This window comes from Notamacropus eugenii, chromosome 3 (assembly GCF_028372415.1).
Source record: "Notamacropus eugenii isolate mMacEug1 chromosome 3, mMacEug1.pri_v2, whole genome shotgun sequence".
NCBI lineage: Eukaryota > Metazoa > Chordata > Mammalia > Diprotodontia > Macropodidae > Notamacropus > Notamacropus eugenii.
The window spans coordinates 218,672,177-218,686,238 of NC_092874.1; the positions used below are offsets into that span (position 1 = coordinate 218,672,177).

Here is a 14,062-nt window from a genome sequence, read left to right on the forward strand (position 1 = left end):
CAATCCACAAGAGATCTGTTGAAGAATCTGGCTCTAATCTTTCATGCTACACTTTGAAACAATTTTAGAAATATAGTGCTAAGTAGGGTAAAGACTTTAGGAAGAATGGAGGAATTGGTCAAAGTTATCAAAATGTCCTCTACATGAGTCAATTAATCACTGGATGATAACACTTTGCTAATCTTAAAGCTGTGTGCAAATGTTAGCCATGATGATGACGATAATAGTTAGGTAGAGACCTAAAATGTTGTTGTTTGTTATTGTAGATGCCACAGAAAAGACTTTATTTCAGGTAAGGTAATTTTGAAGCCAGTGCACCAGACCCACCCCAGAACACCTGCAGTATATGAAAAGGAAAAAGTCATACTAGGCACACCTTACTGATAACAAATATGGTAAAAAGGAGAGGAAAATAAGCTTTTAAACTGCTTTAGGGTTGTTATATTTAAAAAAAAAGGGAAAGAGCATGGAACAGTGACAATTATTTTCAATTCCTGTGGTTGTCAGTGAAGGAAATTCTAGGTTTAACAAGATACATTTTCTTGAAAGATAGTATTTGGATATAAATATACAAAAATACATTTAGCACGTTTAGCAAAGTCAAGGACTTTATTATCCATGGCAAGACATTATAATTTATCCCCTTATTTTTATTTTACTAAATGCTGTCAGAAGGATGTAAGGTAAGGAAGTACATCTGTTATCCTTAGATACATTGAGACTTGATGAGATGTGGCTCTTTACTAGATTATAAGAAAGAAATGGCATATATTATTCAAGAGCAACAGACTGGAAAAAGTACCATTAAAGTAAAGTAACATTACACATTAAAAACTGTCAGTGAGTAAATTCCTCAACCTAAAATTTTGTAAGGAGTATTCTACAGGAATCGAGAGATATGCCACTCTCAAGAACAAAGACATAGATACAAACAATTCTAAGAGAGAAGAAAAAGGGGGAGTTGTCTAAAAAGACTCACATGGGAGTGAAGAAAACTCCACAAAGGACACGTGGAAAATGAAGACAAGGGCAAGTCACAGAATATGAATTAAAAAGAGTAAGATAATTCTTTGAGGATGTCAGGAATGCTAAAGTCTAGAAATAAAAGAGTCCTATAATGAATGGTATCAAGAGGATAACAAAATGGGCTTTGACAGCTTTGCTGGTGAAAAAAGGAAGAATTACTTACAATAGTCATATAATGTAGCATCCGACCATCTACCCTTCCTTCATCAAACTGAGTCTTATATTGGGGAAGACCAATGTCATCCAACCACCCTAAAACAAACAAATCAATACTATTAGTTCTTCCTTACAAAACTATGTGATATTTAATAAGGATTTGTATAACAAGGTCTACTTCCCTGAAATTCAAGAAACAAAATTAGCAAGAGCTTTTATGAGAATCATAAAATCTTACTGGTAACCCAGTTGAAATCAAGCTTTCCATGATTAGTTTCCTCTTCAGATCCCAGGGCTTGTAGAGCTAGCTGTAGCTTCTTTCGATGAAGTGAATGTTTAATTCCAAGTTCCTAGAAGAATAAACAAATTTACTTCACAGCTCTAGCTGCAAGAATTGGATCTTTGCGGCAAAGAATGAAAATTCATTTTCCCCAAAGTGAAGTTTTCAAAATCCCAGACCTACACAGAATCAGATAGTTCAGCCCTTAGAAAGATATTTCATAAAACCAAGCCCACCAGGATTAAAGTACTTTAGATGTTCATTTCTATTTAGGTCTCCTTCACAGAGAAAAACCTATCATGCATGTAATGGAAATTTTCCTCATTATTTTACTCAATTTGATTTCATTGGTAAGGGTACTCCCTCCACCTGTGCAGATTACAACTTCTCTTTGCCTTACTAGATGTTTTAGTGACCTACAAACACCTAGTAACCACTCTTCTGGTCACAGGATTTTATGAAAATCACTAGGTAGAATGCTCTTCTTCCAATAATCACAGACAAAGAACAATTGTAGGTATGGTTACTGAGCACATAGAAAAAGCTTTTCCAGCTTGGTAGGACCTATACACACACACACACACACACACACACACACACACACACACACACACAAATCAAAGAATAATTCAGGTAAGCAAAAATGAAATAATAAAACAAGTTTACCTTTTCTAGATCTTGCTGAGAAGCCTGCAAGAGAGTTTGCCCAGATGCAATCCAGTGTTTGCCTGAATTCATGTATGAACCTAATCCTTGGTCCACGAGCCAGTTGCAAACCTGCTCTTTTGTCCATTTGGCAAATGGCATATCCAAATCACTAACAGGAAAATGAAAATATCACAAATTTAAAAGCTTCAAATTTATGTTCGCACACAAACAATATCTTTGCTGATGATCTAGCATCCCTTTTATGACTCCCGTAATATAGCCAGGTAAAGAACAAAATGTGATTCCATATTTGGGAAGGAAGTGCACCAGTAGAATTAGAAGTTGCCTTCTATGCCTACACTAGTCACTTAAATCTGAAGCAATATAGGTTACAGTGAAAGTTAAGTGTGGTGCCGCCAAACACATCGTTTAAAAAAAGCAGTCAAGCAAATGAGTGGTATTTTCTCAATCCTTTCCATTTCTTGTTTGAGTTTTAGCAAGAGGAACAAATAAATCCCTCAGAAGATTGAAATACACCTAAATCCAATTGTGACAACTTTAGCAGAATTTTGTTTTCCTCTCCAGATATTCATCAATGACAAAGAATTAAATTAGAAGAGAACAATATTCACTTAAAGGAACAACAAGGAAGAATATTTTAATTCTTGTTTAACATATTTAAATTTACAAATAGAATTCCTATTTAAAAAAAAGTTTAAAGATGACTTTCTTTCTATGGTACACTTGCACTCCATAAATACCAGAGGACCTTTATAACACAAAGAGATCTTGTGCTAAATACAGGAAAAAAAAACAACTCACAAAACATAACAAAGCATAGAGGAGACAAAGAATACAGGAGTTTCTAGTCTGTTGCCACTGTTAAACTTTTTGTTTTCCTGTCTTGGACCAGGCAGTTGCCAATTCCACCCTTCTTTTTGCAATAAACCCATTAAATAGCCCAAGAAAGAATCCTGAACCATAATGGAAGTATAAGAAACTAATCAGCCTTACAATATTCAAAAGACACAGAACTACTCGTTGAGAAATTTATGGAACCTAAAAAGCTCTCAATCCTCCTGCTTTCACAGATTTCAGTAGCTAATGTACTGTACCATACAATGAGATGTTCCAATACTTGGGGCACTGATTACGGCAGCCTGAGTCCCTGGACTAGCTCACACTATCTTTATCCTTTTCACAGTTTCTTATCACCCTGCTCCAAAGAGAAATAGGTGAAAGATGATGCATGTAAGAATGGATATTTCACCACCCACTTCACTGAACAATGTCTTCAAAGCTATCGAAGACAACATTCTATTCATTTACAATATCCTCACTAACATTTATAAAGCATTTATAATGGACTAGGCACTGAGCTAAGCACTTCACAATTATTGTTTTATTCGATCCTTGGAACAACACCATGAGTAGGAATATAATTATCCCCATTTTACAGAAGAGGAAACTGAGGCAAAGAGTAAGTGACTTGCTCAGGGTCACAGAGCTAGTGAGTATTTGAGCCCAGGTCTTCCCGACTCAGTGCTCAATTCACTGCACCACCTACCTGCTCATGAACAGGACTGGAAAGAACTACTTCTACTTGTTTTTCTTACCTGTTGGATTGTCCCAGGTCTCTAGACCAACCCAGACGAGGCCCAGCAGTTGCCCTTGTTCCTCCTCTTTTGAACTCAGGCTCAGACATATCCTCTGGATTGAAAGTGGTAGATTGGCTCCTCCTCAGTCTGAATAATCAACAACACAAATAATGATTATGTCAAATGTCTCAAGTCCTTGCAGCTTGCAGATCTCGAGAAAAATATTTTAATTAATCTGTGCCTTGTGGCTTCCTCTCTCTTTTGCATACTTAGAAATCTGGCTGCTCACGAGAGTAGATGGGTTGAGTTCTAAGCCACTATATTCTTTTCCAATATGCTTCAAAGTCACCTAAAATGGTACCTTACCCCATCCACCCTCAGCTAAATTGTCCATTTATAGATTTTCTTATTCAAATTAGCAAATATTTGTTGAGACTCTACTATATGTAACATATTTTCTTGGCTATTCAGGAGAAATAGAAAAGTCTGAGTTCTGGAGCTGTTCATGAGGAGTCCTAAACTTCCCTCTTTCACTTACTTTCCAAATAACTTCATGATACCCCTGGATTTCTTTTTGGAGTCTGGAGAAGGTGGTGATAACTGGAAGGGACTGGTGCATTCTGCATCCTTTCCTAGGGAAGATAAACCAGCCAGAGCTGGGTCCTCAGCAGTTTCCTTTTCTGTTTCAGCTATTCCAAGAGCAAAACAAAAAAGACTCATTGAATTTAGAATTGAGGAAGAAATTCAGTCAATGTTAGTTTATTTAGTTTCAGGAACATATAACAATCTCTCCTGCTGGCATCCCACACTCTAGCTACCAAAAGATGAACCAAGAACTTGAGTTTTTATCTAGAGTCAACAAGACATATGAATAGTAAATTAGTTTAAAAATGAAAATAACCCAGAAACCCTAAATGAAAAGGGTTACAGAGGTGCCATGTGCTCTTAAAGATCATCAATGCTTTCCTTTAGTTTTCAAATCTAATGGTCTTTTCTAGGCCTTTATCCTTTCTGCAACATTTAATTACTGGCAAAAATCACTCCTGGGGAAACTTCCCTGACATTGCATTATTCTGATCGTCCCTTTCTCTTGGACTGCCCTGTCTTTTTCTCCTTTGTCTCTTGCTCCTGCTATTTCCCATTTGTGGACATTCCCAAAGTTGAGTTCTGAGGGTTTGTTTTTTTGTTTTTTTTTTTCCTTTTCCTTTTTCCCCTCTATTCTCTCCTTTAATGATCCCATTCTTTTCTATGGCATCAACTATCAACTCTTTGTTAAGTCTAAAATCCCACCTCTATCTCAGACTATTCCTCTAAGCTTTTACACATTTTCAATTTCCTCCTAGTTGTCTGTACTTCAATAACCTTCCATGATCCTTCAAAAACAAATGTTCCAAACCCTCACACCCTCATTCATTCTCTCCCCAAAACAAGCTCAGACTTCCAACCCTGTTAACAACATTGCTATTATACAAAACCTTAGTATCACCTTTCATTCTTCTCTCCCATGGCTCTGCTGCTTTTATCAGTCACCAAATCCTTTCAATACTAGGTCTGATATGTGTCAAATTCATCCCTTCCAGAACGCTGTCACTACCACTACCCTGGTGCACAGGCTTTATACTTATTGTCCTAACCACCGTGTGTATTCGTCCTTCGTTGCCAAAGAAGACCATGCCATCAGAGAAATAATGACATGACTTCCACTTGACTTTGTTTTGAGTGAGGGAGGGCTGTGCAGGTCACCAGCCTCACTTCCCCTCCAGAGCCATCTGAATCCAGTGACCAGATATTCCTCAGGATGACTGGAGATGACCAGCATGACATAGTGTGGAAGGAACTGGACCAGGAATCAGGAGAACCTGGTTCAAATCCTTCTTCTACCACTAATCATGTGACCTGACTACTGCAGTAGCTTCCTAAATGGATCTTCCAAGGCCACCAGCTCTAATTAATTATGTTACTCCTTTAACTTAAAAGCCTGCGGTTTCCTACTGCCTACCAAGTCAAGTATGAATTTCTTAACTTGGCATTCATAAGTACAACCTACATTGTCAGGCTAATCTTCTAACATATATACACTAGCCAAATGAAACAACCACCATTCCCTGAACACATCTTGAACTTTCTCATATCCACAATTTTGCTGACACATCATGTTGCCCAGAATCCTATCTGCCACCATATATTAAGACCCAAGCTCAAATTCTACTTCTTCCAAAAGTCAATTCCTTCAATTAGAAGTAGTCAATTCTTTAATTTTTGTAGCACTTTGTACTTACAGTATTTATCATAAAATGCCTTATAGCAGCAGAAAGTAGTATCATCATCACAATATTTATATGGTGCTGAATTTGTACCAGGAACTATTTTAAGCACTTTACAATTACCATCTCATTTGATTCTCACAACCACCTTAGGAGGTTTAACTACCTTTAGGAGGTAAGTGCCATTACTATCCACATTTTACAGAAGAGGAATTTGAGACACACAGATGTTAAGTGACTTGTCCAAGGTTCACACAGCTAGTTAAGTATCTGATGCTGCCTTTGAACTTGGGCCTTTCTGACTCCAGGCCCAGCAATCTACCCACTGTACCATCTAGCATTTAACGAGTTTATTCTCTTCTATTAGATCAAGGGCCTTTTTTCATCTTTCTATCACTCTTCCTGTACCTACCACTGTGACTCACATATTAACAGCCACTCAATTCATATTCAATGATTCCTGAAAAATATTCTTTTAAAAAATTATGTAAAAAGTAATTTTTCAGTAAAGCTCAATTCTATTATCTGATTGTTGCAGTTTTTTGGAGGGGGTCCAGTTGGATTTGTGATTTTTCACTGGAAAACTCTCAGTCAACATATTTCTAACTTATAAACCATTGCTATGAAATATAGTGTCTGATATTTCTATAGACTTTGAAATGATACAAATAATCATTTCTTGGATTGTTTTGAAATTGACTTATGCAAGCAAGATTTTGCCTTTGATAAAAGGTTAACTGGAAAGGTGAACATCTAGCACGTGTGCCTGGGGAAAGGCAACCCATCCTACTACTTCTTATGCTAGCAATCCCAGTGGCCTTAGGACTCCTAGTGGAATAGAGTTTCAGACATATGAGCATAAGGAGCATGGCTACTTCAATGTAATACTTTACATTTTACAAAGGAAAGAAAATATCCAGAAAACACATCAATAGCTGTTTGAACAAGATCAGAGAGATTGCAGGGGTTCATTTTCTATTGAAGCAAAGCTCTGATGGCAAGGTTATTATGGATAAGCAGCATATGCCTCTCAGCAAAACCAGAATGTATTGTAAAGAAAGGGGCAAAAACATTTGAAAATAGATGGCAAAAGGGGGTCAGGTTGGTGCCTTCCTCTCTCCTCTCAGACTTCTGGCCCCAACACATGCAGCAATGCTCAGTTTGGCTACTAAAAAATACAGCACCAGATAGGTCTTTTGGAGTCTCTTTGAGTATTTATGTTCTAACTTCTCTGATCAACATACAAAAATCAGAATGTTTACATATGAAAATGGGAACATCCTAGGGAAAAATAAAGAAAACTTTTAGTTCCTCCTCTGCAGCTGAACTAGGTTAAAGGGTACCCCTGGAACAGATTGCCTTTGCCCTTCTCAACTATAGTAGCCAATCTTATTTTTATTCTTTATTTTTCTTTCTGTAGTGTCTTGTTATTTGAGAGTCAAGGTAGCTTTCATTCTCTTCTCTCCCCAATTCCATTTATTTTTGTTATATAAGAATTTGGATTCTAATCTTCTCAGACTCACTGAAGTAAGTTGATTACTCATATCACAAGCTCTCTTCAAAAATCCCTCAAATATACTGCAATAATTCAACCCCTGAAAGATCTGAGATAAATCTAAAAGTTATCAGTTGTGAGATTTTCCAAAGACTTCTCTCTTCAGGTGACAATATTCCTCTGGGAAATCAAACACACATGGAAAAGATCACAGAGCCAGGGAGGTAGAGTGTTTAACAGTTAAGAATTTCTCTTCTCATTAAGGAAGAGTATTTTTGGTGACAGTCACAAATGCATAATGATATCTAAGATATTAAGCACCCAGATGAAGAAAACATGGAGATAAAGCTGGTAAAGGCTACCTAATGTACATTACCATCCTACTTTACCACCCTCTGAGAAGAAGAGTGGGCTTCTAAGTTATCACAGGTACACTCACAAGAAGTCTCATTAGTATAGGTTATAATGGAACAGAAGAGTAGGCTTGAAGCTGTGGGCGAGAGTTAAATAGAAAATTCCTTTTAGTAAGAGGTGGGTAGAAATAAAAATTTCAGCACGAAGAATCTTATTTTCTGATTACTGCCAGCCTACTTTCTAGCAATTGCACTGGCCAAAATCAGAGGTTAGCTACATTCAAAGGCACGGCACTGGCACAGGCTGGCATGCAGAAGTACTATACCTAACGTAGGTGCACTTGCACTTCGGCTACGATCTTCAGTGATCCCAACAATGCATAAAATCACACGCAGCCCAATGGCAGAGAGCACGAGGGATAACAAAATAAAATACAAATCAAAACTCCTACTGGAGAAATTCATACCATGGGAAGAATGATACAATAAATGCATGCCCACTGGCTCTCTCCCACCCTCCATGTAGCATTGATGTTATAAGAAGATTGTTAAGATTAACAATGTGAGGTTATTTTATTTACCACCAAAATGGATGTGAAATGGGTTTGTGATGGAAAGAGAAAAAGCTGTTAGGTATGTTTTTCTTCTATTTGATGTCAAGTTTAAATCACAAAGAAGGAAGTAGGTTATAAAGCTTATGAACTGCTGAACTGTCACAGTATCTCTCTACAGACATTTTAAAAGAGCAACACTTTGTCTTTCAGCATAGATTGATCGACAAACATCTCAACTATTTCAACTATTCATTTCTACTTCAACTATTTCATTTGAATTTCTGTGCTATTTTGGGCTAATTATAAAGATTATATTGTATCGAAATACTCACTGCCTTATAACTTTAAAGAAAAATTGCAGGGCAACAGTTAGGCATATACCCCAAAGAGATCTAGATACCTACACATATGTATGTGTGTGTGTGTGTGTGTATGTATATATGCCATACAACACACACGCACACACATAGCCTTTACGTATATGAATGTGTATGTTGTTCTTCAGTGGGGTCCGACTCTTTGTGACCCCATTTGGGGTTTTCTTGGTGAATATACTGGAGTGGTTTGCCATTTCATTCTCCAGCTCATTTTATAGATGAGGAAACTGACAGGGTTAAATGACTTGTCCCTGGCTGCCCATTTTGTATACTTCTTATGTGTGTGTATGTATGTATATATCACATCTTATAAATATCAAGAGATCCCCTATATACCAAAATATTCATAGTAACTACTTTTTGTAGTAGCAAAGAATTAGAAACAAAACAGGTGTCCATTAATTGGGGAATGGTAAAACAAACTGCAGTAAATGAATGTTATAGAATACTATTCTACCATTAAAAATGATGAATATGAGGAATTCAGAGAAACATGCTAAGAGTCAAGTAAACAGAATTAGGAAGATGATATACACAGTTACTACAGCAATGTAAATGGGGGAAAATAAACTTAAAATTGTTTAATTGTAATGACCAAGCTTGGTCCTGGAGAAGAGGCAGGAAAGTATCTCTCCTTTCATTAAAGAGGTGAGGGATTGTGGGTGTGGAATATGTCCTCCGTCATGGTGGATGCATTTATTTTCTGCCTATGCTGAACAATTTTCTTTCATCTTTGGTTTAAGGAAAGAGTCTCTGGGCAGAGGACTGGTCCATTTGGAAAGAACTGTGATTTATAAGCAATCGATATCAATCAAACCTCACTCCTCACATACTGTCAGGTTTGGGTGACCCAAACATCCACAGATGCAAACAAGGGACAGGAACAGGTGTGTATTTAGCCACTACATACCCAGGTTTGGTGCGCTTGCTGTCCTCTTGCTGTTTTTAATCTTAAAAAAGCCCCGTCCAAAGGAGGATCGGGCTTTTCGAGTGCCAAAGGCATTGTCATCTGCTGAAGGTCCAGGTCCTTGGACTTTGGGAGGAAGGCTTCCAAATTTGCTGATTTGCACAGGAGGCACTGTCTAAAGAAGCAAGAAAACAAATTCAAACTCACTAATATGGAATGTCAAATATACGGCTAAGATTCTAAAAAGCTAATTTTGAAAGCCAATGAAAACAATGTTATTTTCATTGGATTCCAGAATACAGATGGGTTATTACTTTTTCCAGGATGTCTCACACAATGGATGTAGGGTTTAAAAATACTTTGGTATAGATTTTTTTTTTAATTATCGAGAGGTGGGATCTGGATCCCTGATTTCACTGGTATCTAGTATTGCTGGTCAGGAAATCCCTACTAATAATGTAGATGGCCAGCTATTTTTTAACATGCTCTTAGAATGCTGCCTGGGGACAGCATTAATTAAATGATTTGTAGAGTCACATGGTCAGAGGCCCTACTTGACCCCCAGGTCTTCCTGACCCTATCTACTCATAACACCTCTTCTGGCAAAAATATAACACACGGGTGAATATAATGGTGGAATCTTGGTTGCTATAACAACTCATCACAAAGGTTTGTCCTTCAATTACTGAAGCAAAAGCAAAATATAATAAAATCACTCTAATATGAATAGTTTCTAAGGTAAGTGTGACAGTTTTGCACTTCAAAATAATTCCATTTTATTTATCACAAAGATTTATAATCTACAGACACGTACTGCCAACTCATGTTTGCTGAGAATACACCACCTATGGATTATTACTTTTCAAATAATTAGAATACAGCAAATTATGCTTAAAATGAAATTATGCTAAACATATTTAATCTTTTGTGACTCAGAAGTCATTTTGAGACCTACACAAGTGCCTTAGGATCATCATCCTAAGTAACAAAGACCATCTATAATATTATGGAAAAAAACATACTTGTAGAAATATTTTGATTGCATGTGGAAAAGGAATTTGTTGTGCTTTGGTGTATGTTATAATGCTTAGTTAGCACAAAAATGACTTGTTTCCTTTTCATATATCTCATTTCTCTTGCTTTTGGGGGGTAGCTTAGATATTGTGTGGATTTTGTGGTAACAGAAAGGGAGGAGCCTTGTACTTTCCTTCTCTTGACGTTAAAAATTCCATTTTAGAATTAACTTCCACTTCAGTGTTATTGGACCCCTAGGTCAACAGAAGATTAGATTAGGAAATCTTTATCCTTTCTCCTGGAATACAACAAAATGCTCCCAAAGCCATTGGCTATTTGTAATTTGAATATTAATATAAACTTTTCTGTATATTACAAAAACCAATGGAAAATGGCTTGTCTTCAGAAGCCTGCTTGCTCTATAAAGACTTTCCTATTCTATGGACTACCTGATGTTTCTCTATGCCATGGATTATAGCTACAAACGCAATAAAGATAGCTACTGACTTGTACCTTAAATTGCTAAGTATTTAACTTTCTTTCCATGATAATATTTTATTCTACTACATTGGGATACTAGCACACAATTCAATGTTTGAATATACTCCAATTCAGCAAATTATGCTTCCATATCAACATCCAAATCATTCCCCTTTGGCTGACAAAGCCATTGGGACTTCCCTTTCCTCTTCCATGCCATCTGATCAATGCATTTTCTGCCAACTGAGACACAGAGGATAGGCAAGCCAGCCAAGCTGGCAAGGCACTACTAGACAGGAGGCAGCACGTGTCATGCAAGTTAAATGAACATCACCATGCTGACCACCACCTTCTTAGATCCCAGTGGAGTTAGCCCATGACTGTCAACTTGGGGAATAGCTATGCTTTCCATTTAGAACCTTCAGCCATCACCATGGAAGGCAACCTGAGATGTTGCCTGGCAACTCCAGTGGTACCAGTCATAGCTACTGAAGAGCCAGAAAAGTCTTGCTACCAAAGTACTTGGCACTGTCAAGTAGTTCAGCATCAGAAAGAGACCCCAAGGACCATGAAACTTTTCTATCTGACACAGTGGAAAGAGTTCACATGTGTTGTCTACCCCATCAGAATATAAGCTCTTTCAGAGCAAGGACAATCTATCTGTGTCCCCTGAACTTAACACAGTGCTTTGCACATAGTAATCATTTGATAAATGCTTTAATCATTTATTCATTCACCTTCCCCATAACACTTCTGCTCCTATTTTGCAGACAGGCACCACTCTGCTACTCCCAAGCTTCCCCTATCCAGCTGCTTCTAACCTTTTTCCACTACCCTCTCCCCTCACTGCTAAAAATGACTCGTTTCACAATCCTTCATTCCGTCAAACCAGGAAAAAGAGCTCTCTAGGAAGATTGCTCTACACTATATAAAGAGCTCTATAGGAAGATTACCTTATACTATATAAAGCCTTCTTAAAAACAATTATGAATACTAACGGACCAAAGATTAACATCAGGGAGAAACTAGAAAGGGAGTAACTTGTCACAGCTAAATTTAATAAGCATAGGACACATGGACTCTGGGAATATCTCTACTGAAGATGGTCATACAAGGGATAGGGGTTGGGGGTAGTGAAGGGGTTTGTAAAATAAGGAAGCCCAGTTATGCTCAATCTAAACACGATGACATGAGTATGTGTTTGCTTTCTATCATGACATTTAAAAATGTCCAAGGTCAAGATCATTTCCCCCCTCTCCTGTCCCCAATTTTACTTTCTGACAAAAGTGTTTGCCTCCTGACTCTTTCAAGTTTACTGATTTAATCTCTTTAGTTATCACTTATACTAAGCCAGAAATAAAATCACCTCTGGAGGCTTCTGAGGAGGCTCCTTTTCCTGTATGAGAAAAAAAACCAAATAGTATTACAAAAAAGCATGCAATTGTCAGCATTCATTGTATAGAATCCCATTGATAAAACTTCTCTTCTATAGCTCTGTGCTACCTGTCAACAAAATCCCAGCACAGTTTCTAAAGAAGTGCCTGGAAGAGATGTTATAATAACATTCCCTTCAATGGGTAAGAAAGCCTGCTGAGAGATTGCTTTCAACTTCCCTCCCTTCCAAATAAATGAGTGACTTTCCATATTCATACTTGTCAACCCTCTCCTCAACTCAGGTACAAGATAGAGTGGTAACACTACAGATACCCCTTGTAACTTTCACTTGTAACATGGGAGAAATATTCCTCTTTTCAGGAAGTAAGAGAAACTACTCAGGAACCAACCATATCAGATACTTCTTTCTTCAAATTGCCCAGACTGCTGGATTTTTGCAGAGTTGAAGATCTAAAAATTACAAAGAGAAGAGATCAATAACAAATAAATCTATTTTTCCTCTTCTCATGTAAAACATCACATGGGGAAAAAAACCTTAAAATTGTATGTGGGCTAGAGAAATTCTGAAATTGGGAATTTACTACATATTTAATTTAGTTAAAACATTTAGCTTTTTTTTTTTTTAAGCATCTTACTAACGAGGACTGGTTGGAAAATCCTCCTGCCAAACGTCTCATATATCATGCACGTTTCAGAATGTCTGGAAAAGGTACTCTGTGGATGGCCAGCTATTCTTTAACATGCTCTCAGAGTGCTGCCTGGGGGCACTGAGAGGTAAAGTGATTTGTGGAATCATATAGTCAGAATTTCAGCAAAAAACCCAAAAAACAACATACATTGTTCAACATGGCCACTGGGTGGATTAATTTTGCTTGACTATGCTTATTTGTTGCAAGGTAACCTTTCCAGTGTTAACATCTAGAAGTAAACTAGTAATAAAACAATTATTATTTCTATTGATCTTAAATGTATCTGAAGCATAAAAGAGTGGACCAGGAATGAAGAGAACCCAAGGGTGGATTTCTTCCTCTTTTGAGGAATTCACTTGTATAGAAAGGATGAAGAAGAGGGTAGAATTTGCTCTCCATATAAGAGTGTGAAAGGGGTAGGAGAAAAAATGCATTTATTAAGCACACCCTAGGTGCCTGGCACTGTGTTTATGGACCTTATAAATTATTATCTCATTTGATCTGCACAATAATCCAGTGAGATAGGTGTCACAATTATCTCCATTTTACAGTTGAGGGAACTGAGGTAGAATTTAAGTGATTTGCCCATACAGCTGGTGTCTGAGGCCAGATGAATAAATAAACATGGAAGAAGTGGTGGAGGGAGAAAGTATTACATGAACCTTCCTTTTATTTGAAGCAAATAATTGAACAATGTAGTTTAGTATAGAAATACACCAAACTTAACAGAGAAACAAGTGAGAATGGGAGAGGGAAGCTAAAATGGAGGATAATTCCAGTGAAGGAAGCAAAACAAACTTCCTGCCTCTAAAAGGGGAACTATGCA

General features: G+C 37.3%; 1 protein-coding gene across 5 annotated transcripts in view; it reads right to left on the reverse strand.

Moving 5' to 3' along the window:
• PPFIBP1 (PPFIA binding protein 1) overlaps positions 1 to 14,062 on the reverse strand; it is an 81,969-nt gene that overhangs the window by 8,664 nt on the left and 59,243 nt on the right. For 3 of the 5 annotated variants that reach the window (XM_072654465.1, XM_072654462.1, XM_072654467.1), the window contains 9 exons: positions 12,937 to 12,997; positions 12,519 to 12,548; positions 9,662 to 9,833; positions 8,147 to 8,179; positions 4,247 to 4,397; positions 3,727 to 3,855; positions 2,129 to 2,279; positions 1,421 to 1,532; positions 1,190 to 1,278 (listed from right to left, as the gene is read on the reverse strand). In XM_072654465.1, coding sequence (XP_072510566.1) covers positions 1,190 to 1,278; positions 1,421 to 1,532; positions 2,129 to 2,279; positions 3,727 to 3,855; positions 4,247 to 4,397; positions 8,147 to 8,179; positions 9,662 to 9,833; positions 12,519 to 12,548; positions 12,937 to 12,997 — 928 coding nt within the window. The remainder of the gene's footprint in view (positions 1 to 1,189; positions 1,279 to 1,420; positions 1,533 to 2,128; positions 2,280 to 3,726; positions 3,856 to 4,246; positions 4,398 to 8,146; positions 8,180 to 9,661; positions 9,834 to 12,518; positions 12,549 to 12,936; positions 12,998 to 14,062) is intronic. The other 2 variants (XM_072654466.1, XM_072654464.1) reach the window with 1 other exon arrangement.